Source organism: Coloeus monedula (assembly GCF_965178545.1).
Source record: "Coloeus monedula genome assembly, chromosome: 10".
Lineage (NCBI taxonomy): Eukaryota > Metazoa > Chordata > Aves > Passeriformes > Corvidae > Coloeus > Coloeus monedula.
The window spans coordinates 9194464-9217061 of record NC_138790.1 but is presented as its reverse complement, the minus strand read 5'-3'; the positions used below and the strand labels follow the sequence as shown (position 1 = coordinate 9217061).

Here is a 22598-nt window from a genome sequence, read left to right as displayed (position 1 = left end):
TGTGCAGGATCACACTGCTGCTGGAGCAATTTGTCTTCCCTGCTGCATGCACAGCAGCACCTGCAGCCCCTCAAGGAGTGTGCTGGGGCTTTGCTCACCTCCTTTCTTGCTGCTTGGCTAGTTTCCCCTTTCTTTTCTCCCTTCTTTTCCCTACCCTGACAGAGTAGCCTTGTGGGGAAAGCAAAGCTGTGTGTTTCTGAAGCACTGGAATGCAAACAAACCAGCTCCAACTGAGGCTTGACTGGGAAAATCTGTGCTGCACAGTGTGGCCATCACAGTGTGCAGTATCTATGAGCTGCAAGAAAAGACTGCCGGGCAGGTGAAGGACCTGAAGGACTTCAGTTCTTTGATGGTGATGGTGTTTTTAAGAAATAGATTAAAATTAATTTGTGAATTAATTAAAAAATGTTCATTTTATCCATGCTTGATGAGTGTGAGTAGTGTATGAAGTCAACATCAGTTACCAGAGTATGCTGTGCCTCTCTTCAAAGCCTTGCACAAGCAGTGCTTGTAATGCGGGTGAATGGTGATGTCCACATTTTCCCAGGGGAAAACAGAAGAGCAGTGCAATGTGCAATGAGACACAGGGGTGATGATCCAGCATGTAGCTTCAGAGCTGCTGGCCATGGGATCTGTACTCTGGACCTGTTTTAATTAGCTGAAATAAGCAAGAACAAATGTAAAGCTGGAGAGATGTGAGCTTCTAACTGAGAAGCAGAACCACCAAGCAGCTAATTGGGAGGAGGCTAGCTCTAACTTGTACAGCTGTTCTGTCCCAACAGCTTGCCTGATGGTGTAATACATTGAAAACAACAATAATCCTGCTGTCCAGTAACATGTACAGGCTAGTTACTAGAATCTTAACTGCAGCTGAAAGCAGAGATGCAGGAATGAATATCACAGGTAAAGCCAACCCAAATCTATAGTGACAAGTCTTTTCAAAGATTGGCCATTAGGATGACAGACTCTAAGTTATGTGGGCTTCCACTGCTTACCAGACTTCCATTTGCTGCCTGTAAGCCAACAGCCTCATTTTCCCTGTGGCCAACATCCAGCTACCAAAATTTCTAACGCAGTTTTATGTATGGAACTTGCTGAGGTTCTAGGCAACACCTCTTTTCTCACATGGAAGAGTGATCTCTTTAATGGGATTAAAGAGAAGATATTTCCTGCTTCCATGCCTAAAGTGAGAGAATTGTTAATTGAGTAAGAAATATTATTGAGGCTCTTTTTCTAAGATAAGCTAACATTCTCAACTATATGCCTTGGTTTCCATGCTCTGGAGAAAAGAGAAAGGAATAACAATGGAATATTCTGATGCTAAAACAGTGACTAGCCCTAAGCGGCAAGGTCACTGCTGTCATGGAAACTGCCCAGGCTTTAGGCTTTTCTGACAAGTAATGCCTATGGCATGATGGTCTGAAAATCCATCCTATATTCAGGATTGTTCCTGTGATTCATGTGTCTTCCTGTGTACAGCAAATATTTCCTAACACAGTTTTTAAAAGAAGGGAAGATGAGGTAGAGCTCTCCAACAACCACCAGTACCAGAGCACTCCGTGCATAAAGTAACCCTGAAGAATCTTGTGAATCCATGCATGTCATCAAAATGCCTGCAGGATTACCCAACAGAGCTCTTGATTCATAGGACTAGGACTAATGAACACCAGGAAAATAACAGATTGCATTGGGTAATCTGTGTGTTTGGATGCCCAATCCTTCAAGCCAAGTCATTCTTGCAGGCCTGGGAAATCCTTGAATGAAAAACTCTGCAATTGCTACAGGTCTTCATTAAAACACAGAGTGAAGTCGTCTACATTCCATACACTGTGTAATACTGAGAAGAAACCACTGTGAGTAAAAATCCTGCTCTAATCATTAAATTCCTGCCAACTAAAAGTAGATACTTTTTTTCCTTATGGCTGCAGAAACTGGACCTTGGATGAATTTCCTGCCAGCAGTGAGTCTGATCAAGCACTGTGCATCTGACAGCCAGCCTGGCACCGCCTCACCACATGCAGCAACTGGGCTCCAATGGATTTCATGTGCAAGGAGGCTGAAAGGCATATTAATTTTTAATTAAATGTTTGACTTTCAGGTTTAGAAGGCCTCCTTAAGATATGTGTCAGTAATATGTATAGTGCTATGAACAAGAAGGTAGGTCCTTCCCTACTGAGAATAAATATACATACATGTGTATGTATATGTATATATATATAAATATTTTTAAAGCAAGGCATCTGGCCCAGTAACACCTCAGCAGCAGTGAAAGCCTCCTGCCTTGCTCTGGTTGCATTCAGTGCTGTAGCAGATTCAAAAACCATGGTGGCTCAGGAAGCTTGCTCAGGAGGAGGAGTCCCAGACACTGATGCAAAGAGTTTCAATCAGAAAGAAAAATCCTAAAAATAATGTTGTAAGCTAGTGCTGACATGTGTGGAAAGAGCTTGGCAGAGTTATGCAAAGGACTGATTGGTGTGGTGTAGATTTCTGTGCAGGGAAGGCTGGCTTAGTTGGGGTTTTTTGGTGAGGAATATTTAGGAAAAAGAGGAGAAGTGGAAAAGGACACGAAGAGAGAAATGGAGAGTTTAATGTTTTGTGCTCTGGAAACTCTGGAAAGTAGAAAATTGATGTTCCCTGTGGAAAGAATTGCACCTGTTGCACTACATGTTTTTTTCAGCTATTTTGCCCTCTTCAGATCATATGAATATTTTAGAAGTTTGGCAGAAGGTATGCAGAGTCAGACTTTGAAACTCCTCTCTTCTTTCTGTATGCTTTCCCACAACTGGAAAGTTGTAGGAAAAAAGCAACTCTAGAATATCAAAGCACTTCTTCTCAGGCAACTGGACCTGGTTTTTGTTAATAATCACTTATGTCACTCTTTCCACAGCCCAGAATTTTATTTACTGGAACCCAAGTGTGTGTAGTAAGTAACACCACAGCTCCTGTATAGGATGTACCAGCTATACCTTACACAAAACTCCAGTAAGTGAGTCACTTTTAATAATTTCTCCCCCTTTTGGAAGTGCATTTATATATGTGTTCTCTTAACCATGGTGAAGAAGAGTTTGGAATATATTATTAAGGGTAACAATTTTTTTGAATAAGGGATGTCCATTCATTGGGATAAATCCTTGAAATCAGGGTAGTTCTGAAATGTGAAAGCATCATTAAATAATAAAAAAATTTAAAATCTAAAGAATAAAATAAAAAACCAAACACATGCCATTCTCCCTGGGTGAGAATCTACAATTAAATGAATTGCCCTTTTAACTAATCAAAAATTCTTTAGACGTGTTTCTGCTATGGCAACTGGCCCAGCATTAGGCTGATTGATGGGGCTTTTGAAATTATCTTTAAGACTTTCCACTCTGGTCAAAAATCTTCCCAACTTCCAATAGTCCAGCTGGCCTAGAGATGGAGCGGGGGACGTCTTCCTAGATCCTGCATTCAAAAATGCAGTCTTCCTTTTGGCAATGTAAGTATATATAAGTCTTTGGTACTTTTCCAGCCTCTCACTTAAGTAAGACCATATACTGAGCACTAAGTGTGAAAGAAATATACATGCCTTTAAAAGTTAACAAGAAAAGTATTTTTGTTTGTTTCATTTAGAAGCTGGCATTATGCCTCATGCTCTTTACAGCTGCTAATAGCTGACAACTTCGACATCTGTCAGGCCCTGAAGGTGGCTAGAGATGCTGGGTGCCCAAGAGGACAGGATTTACACCTTTCCATTTGGCTGACTTTTTCTAATTTGGCAGAAGAAAACTCTTTGGCATTCCTGGTTTTAAGAAATCTGTAAACTAAGCTAGGTTTGCTGAGCTGTTGCCTGATGTCTAGGGGTTGCTATACTGTGATAGCATTTCGACATCAAAATGGCTAAAATAGCACAAGTGTTGCTCCTGTTATTTCTAAAACACCTCAGGACCACCCTAGAATTTACTTCTATTTTCCTGAACAATCTGGTACTAGAGACAAGGCTTGCAGTTAACATTCAGCCCACACGCACTTCATTAATACACACATTTGTTAAATTTGTGTCCTGCTAAGATGCCTGCTTCACTTAAAAAATAAAATAAAATTGGAAATCTTTGAGGAGGAGAATTGCTGAAGGTCTTTAGCTAAGGTGAATCCAAACCCTTGCAAGTAAATTAAGAGCCTTTTTAAAGACAGGTAGATTGATGGTGTATGATCTGCATACATACAGTTGTCCTGCATATTGGAGACGCCAGAATTATCCCTTATGGTGGCCTTTAAAGTAAAATGGAAAGAAATTTGTAGTAATACTGACCAAAAAATGAAATTGTAGCATTTTGAAAATGCCAGAATATTGAGGGGTTTTTGTGTTTTCATATCCTTTTTGTTTGGTTTTTTTTTATACTACAGTCATAAAACCAGTAGAAAGTATTGAAGCATGTAACTGGATCCATGTTACTGGTTGCAAAAGGTTTCTGATAATAACATGTGCCTATCCCTAGCTGCTATAATTTCTCAATTAGAAGAATCAGAAAAGTTGGTGATGGAGATTCTTGTTAAGCAATTTGAACGGTTTTTTTTCTTATTCCTCCACTTCCAGTTAGATATTGGAAGGATCCCATTAAACAGAGAAGAAGAAAATTATCTCCCAGGAATAATTCTTATCATCTGTCTTGAAATTACTACTAGTATTCTCTCTCCATACTAAAACAGAAGTGTTTTACAGAGCCAGATTTTTTTTTTTTACTGTGGTATCGAACTTGCTGTTTGCTCAAATTAAGAAATATCAATGGTATATGCAATAAAAATTGATTTTCAGTAGTGCTATGTGCAACACAGCTCATTTGAGGAATATTGCTTGGCTTATCCTCTATGGGTAGAAATCTGCAGACTGAAAGCATTTTAAATTGAAGCAGTGATTTCAATAATGACATGAATAAAGCATCCCCTAGCCATGTAGCTGGAGTCAAATAAGCCTTGAGATCTGGCCACAGCTGATTTCAATCCCTAGAAAGAATTTGGGTCAGAGAGATACACTAAGAAATGTGATTGCCAACTTGAGTATCACCTTGAAAAGGTGTCACTGCTTGATCAAATATTTATTTTCTTTTTATCAGCACAGCAGGCTTGTGTAAAGAACATCAGTAACAACGAACTTTTCTTAATACATTGTATTTATATTAGGAAAATTTTGCCATACATCTGATACATCCATCCTGGGAAGATGGTCTTGCATACAGACTTTTATTCAGGTGTATACAGCTCTTCATCCATTGTTTTTTCTGCATTTTGTCTTTTAATGTCTTGAGAAGCTGTAGCCATTTAATGGGAATGGATCTGTGCTACCAACACACCATGCCCTCTCATGAGGACATTCTTTATTTAGGTATTTCTTGAAGATCAAACAAATAACTCATTGGCATCCAAAGTTTATTTTTATCTTGCGTCCATGTCATGACTGTTCCAAAAGCCAGGTGCAGCACACACGGGCCTGCTTTGCCAAACTCACTGGACTCTGCACAAGAGGGAGATGCATACCATCATCTCATGCATGTTCACACCAGGTTCAAGATATCTACTATGTGATCTTTTTCTTATTTGCTTTTAGGCCTCCTTTCAGACTGTGAGTTCAAGGACCATCATCCCATTCCTGAAAACACATCTTCCTTCCCACCACACCTTCCCCATAACCTGCCTTATCTGCATCATTTGCAAACCTTTTTACAGAACATCGCCTATTTTTTTGTGATTGTCTAGTGTCAGATAAAGTACTGTTTGTTGGCTCTTAGATGACAGTGTAATAAAGATAGTAGCAATAATCTTAGGGTTTAAAGAGGCATCGTCTGAATTTATTGTCATGGAATAAAAGCTGTTAAAAGATTAGTTCTTGCATTGAACTCAACCTTGTGAGTTGAGAGCTGTTTAAAGGCTGAAAGACAGTTGTATTTTTCATGGATGTTTTGCATTTTTTAAGCAGAAATAAAAATAAAATGGACAGTTGTACTGTGCAACTTGCTTGACTACTTGATGGTCAGGTGCCACTACCATTTCGCAAACCCCTTTAACTGCCAAAAGTCTTGCTCTCTCTGCCTCCAGTTTTGCATTTTCACCACAACCAGGAGTTACCAACAGCACAACTCTGTCAAAAAGGTGTATCCAGGGCAAAAAATGCACAGTACTCTGTTTCAGGCAAGTTCGGCTTGGTTAGATCAAACAGCTGCCAAAGGTAGGCTTGACTAACCAGCATGCTTTGTCTCAGGCAGATTAGGAAAAGAGTAGCACCATTCCAGTTCATTGAGCTATAGGGAGAGCCCTGGTTTATGGGAATGTCCATTCCAGATGCCTGGCATCTTTAGCCTGCAGAACCAGGTCTGGAAGAGGATGTTTACCAGCTGTCTGTAAAATAATGACTGTTTTCTGAGGCTTCAGTCACATGGTCATTGTAGAAATGGCTTTGTGGCAGTTGAAGACATCCATCCCCAGCCATAAACTGGAAATTACCTTCTTTCTGGTACAGCTTAGATGTCAGAATAAATCATCTGGGCACTCATCCTGGGTTTTAGTGCAAAGACAGCAGGTTAGTAAGTGCTGGTAGGAGTGATGTGAATTCCCCCACTTGACTTTTCCACTGGAATTTGAACACTGATTTTTTTTATACAGACTTTTATGCTCTGGGCTGACTGTACAGCTGCTGCAGAGCAACAACAAACACCTGGATGCTGGCCACATCTTAAACTGGCACAGCTGCTTGGCCACTAAATACCTGACATGAGACTGAACATTAGTCACTTTGCTGCGCAAGGTTTGCTGTGCCAGTATAAAGGACCTGGAAAAGATGAAAACTACACCTGGGTAGAGCCTTCTCCCATGCAAAAGTAACATTTGAAACAACATGTACATTTTAGAAGAAGAAAATTCCCACATGGGAAACCTAGAGTTTTACCTGAATGTGAAAAGGCCACAAATGTACAGGCATTTTAAGTATGCAAGACAAGCAAGTCTCTGTCACTTAGCAAACAGGAAACGTCAGAATAGTTGAGGCGTGAAAGTCAGTAACAGCCACAAATAAAGTAATCTCTGGTGACTGTAACCATGAAAAATGTGAAATGTGTTTTTCCCTCAAGCGTCAAAGTAACTTCCTCCAATCCCACAGAAACTAAGACACTAGATCTCATACGCAGAAAAATTTGTCAGCTATCTCAGACATTCTCCATTAGCACTGTCTGTGCCACAAAAGCAGCAGGTAAATGCTCCCCAAAGTCTACATTACACATCTGCACCTGCAGATGGTGGCAAGAGCTGCTGCTGCTCTTACTACTACAGTGAATAAATCCAGAGATTCTGAAGAGCGTGGCATTAGTGGCTAGTCCTGACAGAACTCATGCCATTTGGACTCTGACTTGGTATTTAGCAAGTTGCTACGCTTCATTTGACAGGTTGAATAATGAGAGATCTGTCACATATGTAGGTAAATAGTTGTAAGGAATAATCATCTTTGGTGTTGCGTTGTTTTTGATCTTGCTTCAGTTTCGAACCAGTTTGTTGGGCTGTCTTTTCCTACTCAATTTAAGTGGTAGTACTCTCAGAAACCACTCTCCCAAGTGGGTGCTTTAAATACCAAGAACAGGTTACCCCTAACCTTTTGGTAGGTGTTTGTGTAGTATGATGGTACTGGTGCAGCTTTTTAACTTTTACTTGGGTTGGTACACAATATTTTCATCCATGGTTGGTTACAGAAACTGGGTTGGGTTTTTTTTCCTGAAAGGTTGCCTTGAGTGTTTTGAAGCATCTGGCTTTTTGAGGCTATCTTCTGACACAATATGTTTGCATCTGTTCACCTCTTAAGAGCAGACTGTTGTGATGTGATGTGATAGGGGAAATATCTGAACCTGAACCATTAGTCCGACCACAGCATTGCAGCCTTCACTCTCAGTTGGAATGCTGTAGCACGTTTTTTTTTTTTTTTTCTAATGGGAGCCTTGCATTAACGATTTGCTCCAACTAAATCTCCCATCACACTACTGAAAGCCTGTTTAAACTCTGCACTTGACAGTGAAGCAGTGGTTTCACAGCTAGAAAATGGGGCTGTAAGCCAGGAGCCTGCCTGTTCCCGATGGGACACCCTCTCCTGTTGCAGCAGTCGTAGCAGTGACAACACAGACACTCACCCACGGTGCTGCTGCAGTCCCTGTTTGACAGAGACCCAGGCAGGGTGTGAAAGCAGCCGATGGTGCAGTCGTTAACAGCAATTGCTGCCATCACAGAAGCTGCAGTGCTGGGGAATTACAGGCCATCAGTTTGCTGCTGTCTTTTGCAGTCACATTGTGCAAGATCACCACCAAAGACCACATCAGAGATGGGAGTTTGCACTGGAACTGACACTTCAGTATTATTCCAACGATCTTGAAGTGGGTCAGGTACTCAGAGGGAAGCCAGTGCTGTTTGGACAGCATTAATTTTGGTTATAATGTACATTGTCTCGTTAGACCTGTTTTTGAAATGTGCCACTACATGATGTGCTCATTACAGCAACCTCATCATCTCCTTCTGCCCGCCCTCAGCGCTCTGCTGTAAACAGTCCACTGCGAGTCCGCCGGCACTGCAGGCACGTCTTGTGCAACAAGTGCTGATGGAGCCTGCTCCTGGCGGGCTGATTGGCGTGGAAAGCGATGCACAGAGCTCTGAGGGAGAGCCTGGCTTAAGCTGTGCCCACCAGCAAGGGTTTTGTCTGTAAGTCAGGTCAGTAACAGAGAAAATAGGGTTGAGACAGTACCTCTACATCTCTTTTTCGTCCTACTTGCAAAAATATTTGAAAGTAATTTAGTCTGGTTTAATTTTGAAACTGTTGAGCTATTTAGACTGTCATACTTTAGCATTCACTGTGTTTGTGGTGGCATTTAAATGCAACAGAAATTAAATTTAAACACATCCTAGCCAAATGTTCCAAGCAACAAGTTTCCATGAGTGATCAAGTGCATAACTTCATGCTGCTTGTTTTCCTTCTTGTCTTGCCACTCCACAGCCTTTCACTGCACCCCCAGGCCTCTCAGCCACCCCTACTGCCTCTACCATGTCAAAAAAGACCCCAAACAACACAAAAAATAAAACCCAACTGTGCTCCTTCTTAAAGCAAATAAAATACTCTGTATGTTATTTCCAGAGAAGGAAGAAATAAGAAAAAAAACAACTCCAAACTTACAGATCCAACTGAAGTGCAGGTAGCTTTATTACAGTGAATTATACCTCTGCCTAAACTCCTCTGAAGAAGTGATTGAGGAAGATAAAAACAAGCTTTTTCTTCACCCAGGACATACAGGAAAGAAAAACAAAATCTCCAAGTGGATAGAAATAATGTGAAACACTATGCCTTGAAATTGTTCTGTTTCTTCCAAGAGAAATGTAATAGTGTCCTGGTAAATCATATTTCTGAATATCGATCCTGTTTTTACAGGAAGCTACTGTCCCTCTACCTACTGAAATCTAGGAACCTTGTACACAAACCAGGTTTTGATTTGCAGGGAAGGAATTAAGGCACTAAAAGTATATATTTATCTACTCATCCTGAGCATTTTTTGTTCTTTCAGTGATTTAGAGTAAGATTCTGCTATTGGCGGAATCATTCACTGGATTCTTGAACTGTCTTATATACGGTTACTGTGTCACGTATCTGTCACGTAAATCTGAACGCAACCATCACGTGCAAAGTGATGCAGGCACTTACAGAAAAAAGTGAAAAATAATAAAGAGAAGCAGGGGAGGGAAGCCCTCCCCCTGAATCTGAGCTTTACAGGGAGGGATCTCACTGTTTTTCCAACCACATAAGCAAATGCTATTTTATTTATTTAATTAATTTTTTACCTTACAGTGAGTTCAAGCCCTGAAATGCTTGCCCCTGAGTTTGCAGTCAGGCATTTAGGTACTCTGCAGACCAGGATGTGGTCATTCTGCATCCTTGTGTGATAGAAATACTTTTCTTCTTTATACTTTTGTATTTCAATCCCTTACCCCTATGTAAGGAAGACCTCAGAATATGCATGTAGGATTACTTGGAAAGGATGGTTGTTTAAAAAAAAATAAAATCTCGGTTCCTGGCTTTAGTGAAGCACAATTAAGTCTTACCAAGCAAAACGTCACCATTTGAAGTTAAAAAATCATACTCGTACAGGTATGTAGTGAATATTTTTCTGGACATTAACACAAGCTATGTTCTGCTTTTAAAGGTCTATATATAAAAATGTAAATTTAGATTGATTCCAATGTAATGTGCTGTTTACATTCTTCTAAAATTTCTGATGCCTTTCAGATTATTAAGATTATACGTTAAGATATAAAACAGATTCTAAACCCAGTATTTAAGTAATTAAAGATTTGTTGTGACCTTCAAGATACACAGGTCAATGCAGAGGGCCATCCTCCTGCTGCTGGCAGCAAGATGGTAGTGTGTTATTCAGGTGGAGATATTCTGTGTGGACTGGCAGGCACCTAAGCCATGTCCAGTGTCATTTAGTGATATCATCAGTATCTAAAATCAGAGGACTGATAGGACCTCAGGAAAATATAAAAACGCAAACTGTAAATGACTGCTTGGGAGAATGCTGATCTCTTCTCTGCATGAGGGTACATTTTGGGGATCTTCATAGCCGTGCATGTTGTGGTTGCTGTAAGCTGGGTTTAAGGCTGCTCAATGCTCAGCTGTGAACTTTCCAACAGGGGCGACCCTCTTGTGCACAAGAACCCTTCCCTTGTGGCCGGACTGCAGAAGGACATGAGATGTTTGGGACACAGCTGGGCTGACCCGGGTAAGCCATAGGGTGCCTCACTCTTTCTATGCTAATCTGTCCTCCTCCACCTGCCTGTCTTCCTTCTGGCTTGACCCACTTGGAAATAACATTATACGCACATAACAAACATCTCAATTAGTTCTCAGTGTAAGCTCAAAGGATAACTTTTAGTGAAACCTCATTTTGTACATTATGTATGAAAATAGAAAATTTGCACTAAAAAAATGGTAATTGTCTCTAGCTTGGACAGTCACAGAACAGACTTCAGACATGAAAGGAGGAACTACAGAGGAATCTGTGTTAGCAGATATGACACATTGGGTCACAAATCTGCACCAAAAGAAGGCTCAGGCTCCAAATTCAGCTTTTAGTAACAAAATCAGAGCTATCATTACACTTGTGCTAGTGTGTGGTAGCTACAAACTCCTGTGTAAAAGAAAGCTATTTGACATGAGAATTGAGATTACTTGGTAGGAGCATAATTTTATTTTTTGTTGAATGAAATGTGCCAGCCTGAACAGTGTCTGAGGGTGAGTCAGCACTCTTCCACTTTTAGATAAAAAATGTGCATTAAAAGCAGCTTAGATGAAGAGAAGGCAAGAGGCTGGTGGTTCCAGGGCTGCTGTAAGCATAAGGCCAGTGTCAGGAAGCACAGAAGCAATCATTAGAGAAGTTAATCCAGAGACATCTGCAGTAATGGGGACAGTAAAAGTTGTTCTTTTTCTTCTTTCTTGAAAGAAGTAATGCCAGTTCCTCAAAAATGGTTTGTGGGGAAAGTTTGGGGTTTTGAAAAGAGCACCAAATTTGTTGAAAAGTGTTCTTGTGACATTTTAAAAATGAAAAATCTGTGTTTTAGTATAAATTTACTTTTACTTTCTTCTGGAAACTATTTTTACAAGAGTCAAAATTAAACTTTTTCAAATTACTTTATCTTAACTGTCATGGAATGAGAAAAAAAAACATATAAACATAAGAGGTTGTCCTCATTTGGCAAAGGAAGTACTTAGGAGGAGAAATGACATTGAAATTATATTGAAACGATGTGTAAGCCATATTCCTCTTATTAACAACTCGTAATCTTTCCCTTCTCATCTCATCTTTGTTTGATCTGCATTTTGACTATACTGTAATTTTGAAAAGGACTGGTTCCTGTTGCATAGTCATGTTGCAATCATTGTTTATTGTGTTGCTCTTACATAACACCTACTCTAGGCGTATATACTTAATTCTGATCAGATTAAAAAAATACATCGTATATGAACAAGCACAGTCCCAATAGGAAGTGTTTGTAACCAACTCCAAGAGACAAAACTGGTGAAATCACTGTTACAAGAAGGTTAACTAGCTCAGAGAAGGAATGCTGCTTCTGTGCCCTGCAGACATGTGCAGTGTACAGGCACCTGTAGGAAAACAGTAATGATGGAGGTACGTGGAGCTGGATGCAAAATGTGCATCACACAATGCCCTGGTATTCAAAGTCCAGTTCAAGAGTCACCCGAAAGAAATCCTCTTCCTGGCTACGCCACCTCCTTCCATTGGGGGATCTTGAGCAACACATATTTTGACACACATTTCAGCTTTAAAACCCACTAAATTTTCAGTCAGTCCCCTGGCATCTGGGACCTAGATTCTTTCCGGCTGACCAGCCTAACTTTCAGAGACGCCTCTCTGCTAACTTACAGAATCTGACATCTTCTAACCATTCTTCCCTTCTACAGCAAATGCCCTTTGCTAAACGACCTATATTTAACTCCGGGCAGATGTAAGCATTGCCTCAGGTGGCACCCTAATTTCTCAGGCACGCACTGCGATGCAGACACAGAGCATCGGTGAATATACCTGCCTTGCATCACGGCGCTGTGCAGACACAGAGCATCGGTGAATACACCTGCCTTGCATCACGGCGCTGTGCAGACACGGAGCATCGGTGAATACACCTGCCTTGCATCACGGCACTGTGCAGACACGGAGCATCGGTGAATACACCTGCCTTGCATCACGGCACTGTGCAGACACGGAGCATCGGTGAATACACCTGCCTTGCATCACGGCACTGTGCAGACACGGAGCATCGGTGAATACACCTGCCTTGCATCACGGCACTCGGCGGCGGGACCCGCCTGCCGCTGACATGATTCACAGGGGCAGCCCTGGCAGCCGGGAGACTTCCAAGGGCAAGGAACAGGAAAAGGAACGCAGTGCCAGGTTGACACCAGGTACCAGGCACGGGGCAGGTGCTGCCCGGTCGGGGCTGTGTCCCGTTTGCCCGCGGGGCTGCAGCAGCTGCGGGGCCCATTGGCGCTTCCCTGTAATGGCCCCAAAACCAGCACTTTAAGCCTAATGAAACAACTGCCACAAAGCCCGACAAGTGGGATATGGAGCAGGCATTGGACTAGGTTGCCCAGGGAGGTGGTGGAGTCGCCATCCTTGGAGGTGTTTAAGAGGCGTCTGGATCTGACGCTGGGTAATGTGGTTTAGTGGATATGGGATTACAGTGCCAGCGCTGAGTGGACGGTTGGACTGGATGATCCTACAGGTCTCTTCCAACCCGGATGACTCCGCGATCCTGTAGCACCGCCGGGACTGGAAACTCTCCCGGACACCCGCAACCCTGCCGCCCCGCCACCCTCACGGGACGCACCGCCCGCCCGCCTTGGCCCCGCCCCCCTCGCGCGGCTCTGCCTTCCGCCAATCAGCGGCGCCTTCCCCGCCCTCCACTCCCGGCCCGCCGCGGCGGTGACGGCCCGCCGGAGACCGGACATCTCGCGAGAGTGGCGGAAGCCTCGCGAGAGCGGCGAGGCCCCCCTCCGCCCCCGCCCCCGGCCCTCCCGCCGCCCCCGCCCCACCGCGGCCGGATCCGAGTGTGCCGGGCGGTGGGAGGGGAGGGAAGGAAGGGAAGGAGAGCAAGGGAAGGAAGAGAAGGGAAGGGGGGGCTCCCGGCCCTGCGCAGTGAGCGATGTTTGTCCGCCATCGCGGCGGAGGCTGAAGGAAGCGCCGCCAGCGGAGCGAGGGGCCCGCGCCGCCGCCTCTCCCGCCTGGCCCGGCCCGGTCGGCCCGGCCCCCGCGCCCTCCGTGCCCCCCCCGGGGCCGCGCTCGCAGCGAAGGTCGCCAGCGGCCTCCCCCGGCCGCGTTCCCGGGTCTGCCGCCCCGCCGCGCGTCCCCCGGCTCTGCCGCCCCGCGCCGGAGGCGCCGCCGGGCCCGAAGATGTCGAACCTGAGCAAGGGGACGGGCAGCCGGAAGGACACCAAGATGCGGATCCGCGCCTTCCCCGTGAGTACCGGGCCTGGGCCGGGCCCAGCCGAGCGGCCTCCGCAGGCCCCGGCGCCCTGTGGGCCGCGATGTGCGCCGGGGCCGCGGGGCGCGGGCAGCGGCGGCCGCGGGTGCGAACGGGGTGGGGGGAGCTGTCAGCCGGTCTCGGGCACCCCCTGCGCCCTGCGCGGCGGGGGAGCGTGCGGGAGCTGCTCCTTAGGGAAGCGGTGCTCTGTGCTGCACGGCGAGTGGGAGGCGGAGGAAGTGGTCCCCGCGATTATCGCCTCCCTCATCAGTCAAACAAATCAATTATGAAGATCCGCGCACGGCACTGGAGAGGGGGGCAGTGGGGGCTGATTTCTTTGTTTTCAAGGAAAAGGCCTCAAAGAGGGAACCGAAGCTTATGTGCCTTCATTAACAAAATTAGTTAGCCCCGGAAGGTGTGGGGGGGAAGTGTTTATTTATGTCTTCTGCAGAGTTTCCTCTTGCTGAATTTCTCTCTCCGCTCCGTAGAAGAGGCTATAAGTAGTATGATTATAAAATTTAGATGGCACAATGCCAGCTGTTCAGGAGGTGTTACTATAAACATGTAGGCATAGGTAACTTTGCTGCAGGTTCGGTAGAGTCGTGAGCGTGCCTTCCCTTTGAGTTACAGAGGGGAAGGAGCCACATTATTAATTTAAAGTGCCATAACGCTGCTGTGTTTTGACAGTCGGTTCAATTAAAGCTTACAGCAGAATAACAACTACAGCACGAGTAATGGCGTTGGGGAACGAGAGGAATAGGAAAGGTTCAGTCTGCCGGAGGATGACCAGGGAAGAGTGTGTGTGTGTGTTCAGCGGTGTATATGTTAAAGAGAAGATACTTAGTTGAGTCTCTGGCTTTTAAGGCTTAGTGTTGGCTTTTAGGGTTTAGTGTTAACTTTTCGATGCAGTAGGCAGTGGTGTAGAACTAATGTGCTGTGCCTTTATAGAGGAACTGGACATACCTGTTTATCTCATTTCACTGGCAAGGCATATATCAATATATTTGCTTCATCCAATCTCTTGCTGATGAAATTAGAAGGTTCTTTATATTCTGAGAAGACAACTTTACAGCAGTTTCCTCTACTTTTAATCATTGACAGTTGCATTTAGTGGTAAAAGCAAAAAGAAAAAAGTGGACTATGAAATTAGGAATTTTAGCTGATGATAGGTTTTTTCATCTCCAGATTTCATTTATTTCTTTAAAAAGCCTTTTCTGAGTATCAGTATTGGATTATAGAAATAAAGGAGAAGACTTGCTGCTATGTGGTCACGGTTTTACTAACAACTAGTAGGAAAACCTGTACAAAAATAAGCCATGACAAAAGCAATGTGCATGTTTTGTAACAAACTGCACCAAAGATAGCAGTCTTTTAATTTGATAAACAGATTCATGTGTTCGAACTGTGAACATGTAGCTATGGGTCAGACAACAAAGGCAGACTTAACAATGGGATAAACTTAAGTTTGTATTTTTCACCTCTTCTGTATGTGAGATTTGTTTTGCGGGGGTGAGAAATGATCTAATGGAGCCCTGTTCTTACATAAAGTTAAATATTGTCAAGTTTTTTTTTAACTATTTTAACTAGTATTGTCTTTCTTTTCAGTTGCTTAAAGAATATCTAGGTTAAAATGTGAAAAACAAAGTGTCTTCTCCCTAAAATAACTCAGTAAGTCACAAGTCATCAAGGCCTACAACTGTTGGGACATCTGTTGATAATAACTTTCCAGGTGTTCCCTCATAGCTTTTTTTTTACCTAAGACATTTTGTTGACAATCCTGTTGATAAAGTGTTTATAGAAAAGAAGCATGTACTTTGTTAAGAGATTAGGAGGGGTTTCCCTTTCTTAATTGCAGAAGTCAGCAGCTGTAGTTGATGTAAAAATCTGAACACACATTTTGTGTAGGCCTAAGTGGTTGTAAAGCTTGGTTCAGGAAATAACTTCGTGCTAGTGACTGCAGTGGCATTATTTGTGTCATTTTTGTGGGGGGTAGAGTCTATATTTAGAAAATGTAGTACTCATGCAGCAGCTATGGATCCTCACTCTTTTGTCCCAAATGTAGTGATTCTGCTCTTCAGCTTTCAATTAAGAATGCTTCCAGAGGTGATTTTGTAGGCTGCTTCAATTTGTCTTCTTATTGATCATGTTTCCTCAGGAGGTCTTCCTGTTTCAGATTAGTTTGCTTCTTGCATGGAGGTAGCTATTTACTATTATATTAGGCTAGAAATAGCCAAATTGGAGTGGTTGTGTTCCTGGAGCATAGCAGTATTAACATAACTTCCTCCGAGTAGGTTCCGGTTTTTTAATATTTTACATTTTTATAATGCATTCCATACTTCTGTTATTATGTGTTATAATAGCCAAAGGAAGGGAGAAATAGTAATTTGCCAAATATTGATTAAGACTGCCTTTTCTGCCTTAAGAAAAATTTAGTAGAAATGGACCAAAACTCTGGACAAGCACCAGTCTTCTACCTGGAGATCTTAATGCTTAGGAATTTGTTTTATTCTAGATTTCTTTTTTATTATTCTTGTAATTGGTGCCAGATTATCTATCATCCCAAGTATCCATTAAGATTTGCTAGCTCCTGGTATGTGCTGTGATGGACTTTTTCGTACCTCAATGGCAATGACGTGGGGTACACTGTTTTGCTGAAGTGAGTTGTACAGTAATCAAAAGTAACTGAGGAAAATGGCTTTCTGTATGTTTAACCAGTTTTTCTTTTCACAATAGTAAAAAAGTATTTCTTTTCCTCATTTATAAACTGTCTAACTAAAAAGAACTTTCTTGTATTCTCTTGTTCATCGTGACTTAAAGATAAACTTTGCATCAGAAGTAGTCCAGATGAGGCTACATTCTCTGAGGCTTCAGACTTGAGCATATTTCAAACCTGGGAAGAATAATAGAAATAAATTTCTAAGAGAGTTTGTTGTATATTCAGGAAAGCAAACTCATGAGGTTAAGTGCAGTTATCCTTATGTACCACTGTAGAAGACTTCCAGTGTGCTACTTTCAGTATTCTGGTACTTTTAACACCTCCATAAAATATAGCTGTTCCATATTTATATAAGGTCTATCCAGAGAGCATTCAGGGTGATGTTAAAGCCAGAGATGGAGCAGTGGAAGAGAGCTTTTGAGAAACAGAAGGTTCCTTTTTCTTAAGCAATCTTCAAATTTTGTTGTTTCAAATTCATACACGCTGCAACAGATATGAATATGGATGCTAAAAATAACCAAATTTCAGAAATGTCAAATAATTGTCCATGACGTAAGTTGACTGTAGTTAGTAAGTTGGGTTTTTAAATTATTTGGAAGAGTGCAGTAGTCTACTGAATACATGTGCATCATATGAAAATGCAGGTTTGATACAACTACAGAACGTGAATTAATTGCACCTGTTTTGAAGAAGTGTTGGGGGTTGTTTCATTCCCTGGTTTAAAGGTGCTCTCAAATTGGTTCTCACTCCTTAACTCCCAGTGAGCCCATTACTGCTGGCTACCGGAATAACTTTCAAAGCTCTCAGACAATTTTGCAGCAAATCTGATTTTAAGATGCTTTAGTTGATCTGTGAAAAGTGGTGCCAAAAATGGTAGATTTGCACTTAAAACTTTTGCAGAGATGTGATTTCTGTAAGGGAGATCTAGAATGTATAAATTATGTTTCCTGCAAGTATATTTGATCTGTTTTGCTGTCACTGGCTAGCCAGTGGAAAACTGTAGCCTTAAATGTGTTTTGATGGAAAAGTTATATATAATAAAAAAAATGCACCTTTCTTACAGAAATAAACAGATTGTGAGAATTCAGAAAGCATTTGGGGAATTAATTTTCAAAATTTAAAAACAAGTAACATTAAGCATTGTTGAATGAACTTTTTTACAAGAGCTCATTCTTCTCTCAATGCAGGTGTCACCATAAGATTGGTTAAACAGATCTTTCTGAAAACCAGCATGACCCAGTGTAGGTTATTGGGTTTGGTCATTACAGTTGGAGGGGGTTTTTGAATGCTTTCCATAATTTTCCTTTCCTGCAGAGCTGTCTCTCTTCTCTACAGCAGTGCTACAAAGTAATGTTTTGCCAGTTCTCAGAACTATTTTGGTGGATTAGTGTTACATAGTTATATTATGAATTCTTCACAGCATTTAGAGAGGTTCTACACATGCGCTTGCAATATAGAACAAGTCTTAAAAAAATACATAAGTTTCACTGACTAATTTTATTTGAAATACTAGTGCCTAAGAGAATTCTCATTTTGTTCAATCTTCTGCAGAAAGACAGCCTTTTGTTTCTTTCAACTGTTTATCAATTGATGTTACTTCCTCAAGGAAAGTTATATAAACTTAGAAGTAAGTAACTCCAGCTCTTCCATGAGCAAATATTAAGACTCATCTTTTCATTGCCAGCACTCCTTTCTCCTCGCTCTAACAGCCACTTGTTCTAAGTTTTGTGTAGGCAGAAGGCTTTTTTTTTCAAGGAGCACCAACTGCTTCTGTGGTTTGTTTTGAGTCTTGGGGAATTGATGATGCAAATTGAGATTAAGTTTGTTAAATTTGTACTTCAGCCTGCAATGTGTAGATCTATCAGATCCAGAAGTTGGTGTAAATTTTGTCCATCTTGAGCATCTTGTAGCAGATAACCCCAAGAAAAAACACTGAAGTGTGGTTAAATTTTGAAGCATTCAGGTTATGTAAGCAGTATGTGAGGATCTGCTGTGGCTTATAACCCTCAGAGCCTGAGTGTTGGGGAGAGCATGGGGAGGCATGGAAGGTGGGAAAAGAGTGGAATTGGGCGGTGGTTTACTGCAGGTTATTTCATCTCTGACTAAAATAATGTGAACATACCATGTGCCGCAAGATCACCTGGTTAACTCCATGTTTTACATGCTTGGCTTGTGAATCTTGATTACTTTATAGTCTCAGACATTTACGAGAGCATCTTAGCTTAACCCATGTAGCATTTGCAGTTGTAAGTTCATATTCACAACTGAAATTTTAATAGGCTTAAAAACTAGAAACAAAACAGACCAAAAAACGAAAACACTGTTTGTCTTAGTCAAAGGAAGTTTTTTTGTTGCAAATTAAGAAAAATAAGGAAATACTTGCTATTTACTGGACATGTAAACTTATGAAGTCCTTCCAGTTTTCACATTATCTTTTTCTTTCATGAAATGCTGTGAGCAAACTGAATGTCCTAATAATATATTTAGAATTTTTAAGAGGTGACAGCACTCATTCCAGGGTAGTCTAAGTAGTTAGTTGTAAGTGGTTTTTTTATTTGGTTGGTTTTTTTGTAACACAATGTACATATTATCTTTTAGTTTTTGCCTAACCTAATCTCGTTAGCATTCCTCAGTTCTGTAGACGTTCAGGTTTCAGTTGCAAATTTTCTTGTTTTTCCTTGCTAAATTGGTCTTAAATTCTGAGCAATCATTGTTAGAGTTTTGAGCCAGTGCCTCTGCATGGCACTGGAAGGAGCAGTGCCATTGATGAAGCTTGCTGTATTTGAAATTTGCTTGATTTTGCACAGGATGACAAGGCTAAAGCTAAAGTGTTCTGTTAGGATTTTTATACTGGCTAATTCAATCTGAGCTTTTTCAAATGGCTTCATTAGGTGTCTCCATCCCTTCACTTGACTTGTATAGTAATGCACAGAATTTTACTTGTATAGTAATAAGCAGGAATTACTAGTTTTCCCTGGTAGTGGTAGGTAAAAGAACTTTATGAGAGTGGCTATAAAACTCTTGAAGAATTTTTGATATTCTGCATGAATAATTGTAATGGTAGTATGAAACATAAAAATAGGCTTTTTTCTATAAGAGTAAAAATTTTCAAAATGTTCCTTTTATTCTATTCTGGACAGTTACATACAGCATAAGTGACCTCATTTTTCAGCATTTCAAACAGGTATTCTGAAGTCTTAGGCTTTGATCTGTAGGGCAGATGGTCTGAGTGCAGGTGCTTTTAAATTTTCATCACCACCACTGATGTGCAGTGTCAGTGTCCCTGTATGTGGTGAAAACATTTTGTGATAGACTGGGACAGATTTTTCTTAAGATAGTTTGATTGAGTCCATTCATAAAACAGTGATTGTGTTACAGTCTAAAATAGGTTCTTGACTTTGTACATATGTTCGCTGGATGTTATCTTTGATTTCTAGTAGCTGTACAAGTGGAAAACCAGCTCTTGAGGAGTAAGGTCATGCTTTTCATTCTGAGTCAGGTTTTGTGAAAACATAGAGCAGGAAAGTAGCATGGTAGAAAACTCCAGTACAGCCAAGCATACTTTTAATTTCATGATTATTTTATTTTTCTGAATGTCAGCTAAAGCTGGTAGAATTTTTTAATTACTGATGTTTCTTTTCTGGGGGTACAAGTACTGACATCTCAGCATAAGTAAATACTGTTAGATGGCTTAACAAAAGAACTTCCATATTGACTTTTTTGACATTTTAGGAAAGGTGAAAAGTGCACTTAATACCTAGTGCTGCAAGGAGGACAACACTGTAATAAACATGTATGTTTGGATGGTGTTTGCAGTGGAGTGGCCTCAATTCTTTAATTAGCTGTGTATAAAATCAGTGCTTGAGAGCTGAAGCTGTCTTGCTTGTAGTTTAAGTAAGGTATAATACTATGCAAAATGTGAGCAGATAACTTGCTTTATTGGTTTATGGTTATGAATGAGGTGCATTTGTGGAAATGCCAACTTTTGTTTAATGCTAATGAGAATAAATATAAACTAATGCAATAACTTAAATTATACATGTGAATGATATAAAATTAGACAAGCTTATGTAATAAATTCATAACATTAATTTCCTAGACTACATGTGGTCTGAGCATAGGGTGTGCGTGTCTGTTTCTCTACATTTTGTATGTGAAGAATCATTGTTAAAATAAACAGTTTACTTCCACACTACTTTTGTTTTTAAACTGTTGATAGCATCTGAGTGGACCTATTATTTTATATTATATACATGAATTTAATTTTCTGTATACCTGTGAATTTTTTTCTCTTGCAATCATTTCAGTGTTAGTCTTAAGTTTTCCAGGCACTGCTGATCTGTGCATCTGATCATGGTGTATGCACCGTGTGGTACAGAAATTCCCCAGAGAGAGGTTATTGTCAGGACACAGGGGTATTGATTATCTGTAAATTTGTAAGAGATTTATTAATTGTATCTTCCTTCTCCTACCTGAAGTAATCTGAGGAGGGAAAAAAGAATCATCCTGTGTTGGCCTCTGTTCACCATCAAATTTTGTCTTTCAATTCCTATGCAAGTTCTCGAATTGTTCTGATGCTGTTATTATGGAGGAGGAGTTATCATCAAGCCCCCAAAACCTTTCAAGGTCCTTCAGCTCTACCATCTCCCTTTCTTCCTTCATCTCCCTCATCATTCATTGTGTTCCTTGTTTTAAAATGACTACAGGAAATGTGTCTACAATCTGTATGAGCTGGTGTGTATTTCACAGATTCCTCTTTAAATAGTGTTGATTTTTTGAACAATTGTAAAATACTGAGCTACTTGTAGGTTAATTGAAAAAAAACCCAGAAACAATCCTTGTGGGATTTGCCTTCAGTGTTGAGTAGGTGAGGAATGGGCTATTTGTGGTTCAGGGAAGCTTTCTGGATTCAGGTCATCAAAGCTGGAAAGTTAATGAACTAATAGATTTTTTCACTTGGATAAATGATACTCTGAGGAGACTTGATGCCTCCACAGAAGGTATGGATGTGCAGACCAGCATTGCTCTTTCCTTTGACACTTCTTAACTGGGATTGAGGCATGCAGCATCTCTGTTACCTTTTTTTAAGGTTATTATAATGTTAATATTGTACAAGTCATCAATACAAAAGATGTGCCAAAAAAACCTAATTAATTTAATCCCTTATTAAATTAAGGCTTTTTAGTTCTGCTTTATAGTGTTTGTTGGGTGATGGTCTTAAAACTAAATCGACACATGACCACATACTGAATCAAAGTTTTAATCTATTTTGGCTAGGTTAAAAACAGTATTTCTATTAGTTTAGGGTTAGGAATGATCTGGGGTATAAAGGTGCTGCTTCTGCTGACAGTGACCTGTTGTCAAGACAATCTGCTGCATGTTACCTGCAATGCTGAGGTCCCACACTGCTGTAAAAGGAAGTGAAGAGAGTCACGGACCTAAATCCCATTGAAATTTAAGATTTCCAGCGATCTTCAGTCTTTGCTAGCAAATCTTGTTAGGTTATATGTAAGCAAACAACTTCCCTTTTTGCTCTTAAGTCTTAGTAAATTGGAAGTAAGTCCAGTGGAAGAGGAATGACCCACCTTCTCCTGCAGTGTAAGAGCCTGCACATGGCCTCTTATCTCAAGTAAGCTGCTTTGAGGAAATTTGCAGGCAAGTATATTTTGTGTAGTTTGCTCAAAGTCACACAGTTCTCAGGTTTTGAAAAGCTTGTCCTTGGCTCTTACAAGCTTTAATTGCAGTGGAATGCTAAATGACTTCAATGAAATTTTTAGGATTTGGCCCTGTTTGTAAATGGGAAAAGACATGCCCAGTAATTTATAAAACTTTGTGCCACTGTTTGCACTGTCTT

The 22598-nt window shown here is 41.2% G+C and overlaps 1 protein-coding gene across 1 annotated transcript in view; it reads left to right on the top strand.

The window, feature by feature from the left end:
* Nucleotides 1-13542: 13542 nt before the first annotated feature.
* CUL3 (cullin 3) overlaps nucleotides 13543-22598 on the top strand; it is a 55808-nt gene continuing 46752 nt past the window's right edge. Inside the window, exon 1 of the mRNA XM_082288188.1 lies at nucleotides 13543-14024. Within this exon, the coding sequence (XP_082144314.1) occupies nucleotides 13959-14024 (66 nt within the window). The 5' untranslated portion in view covers nucleotides 13543-13958. The remainder of the gene's footprint in view (nucleotides 14025-22598) is intronic.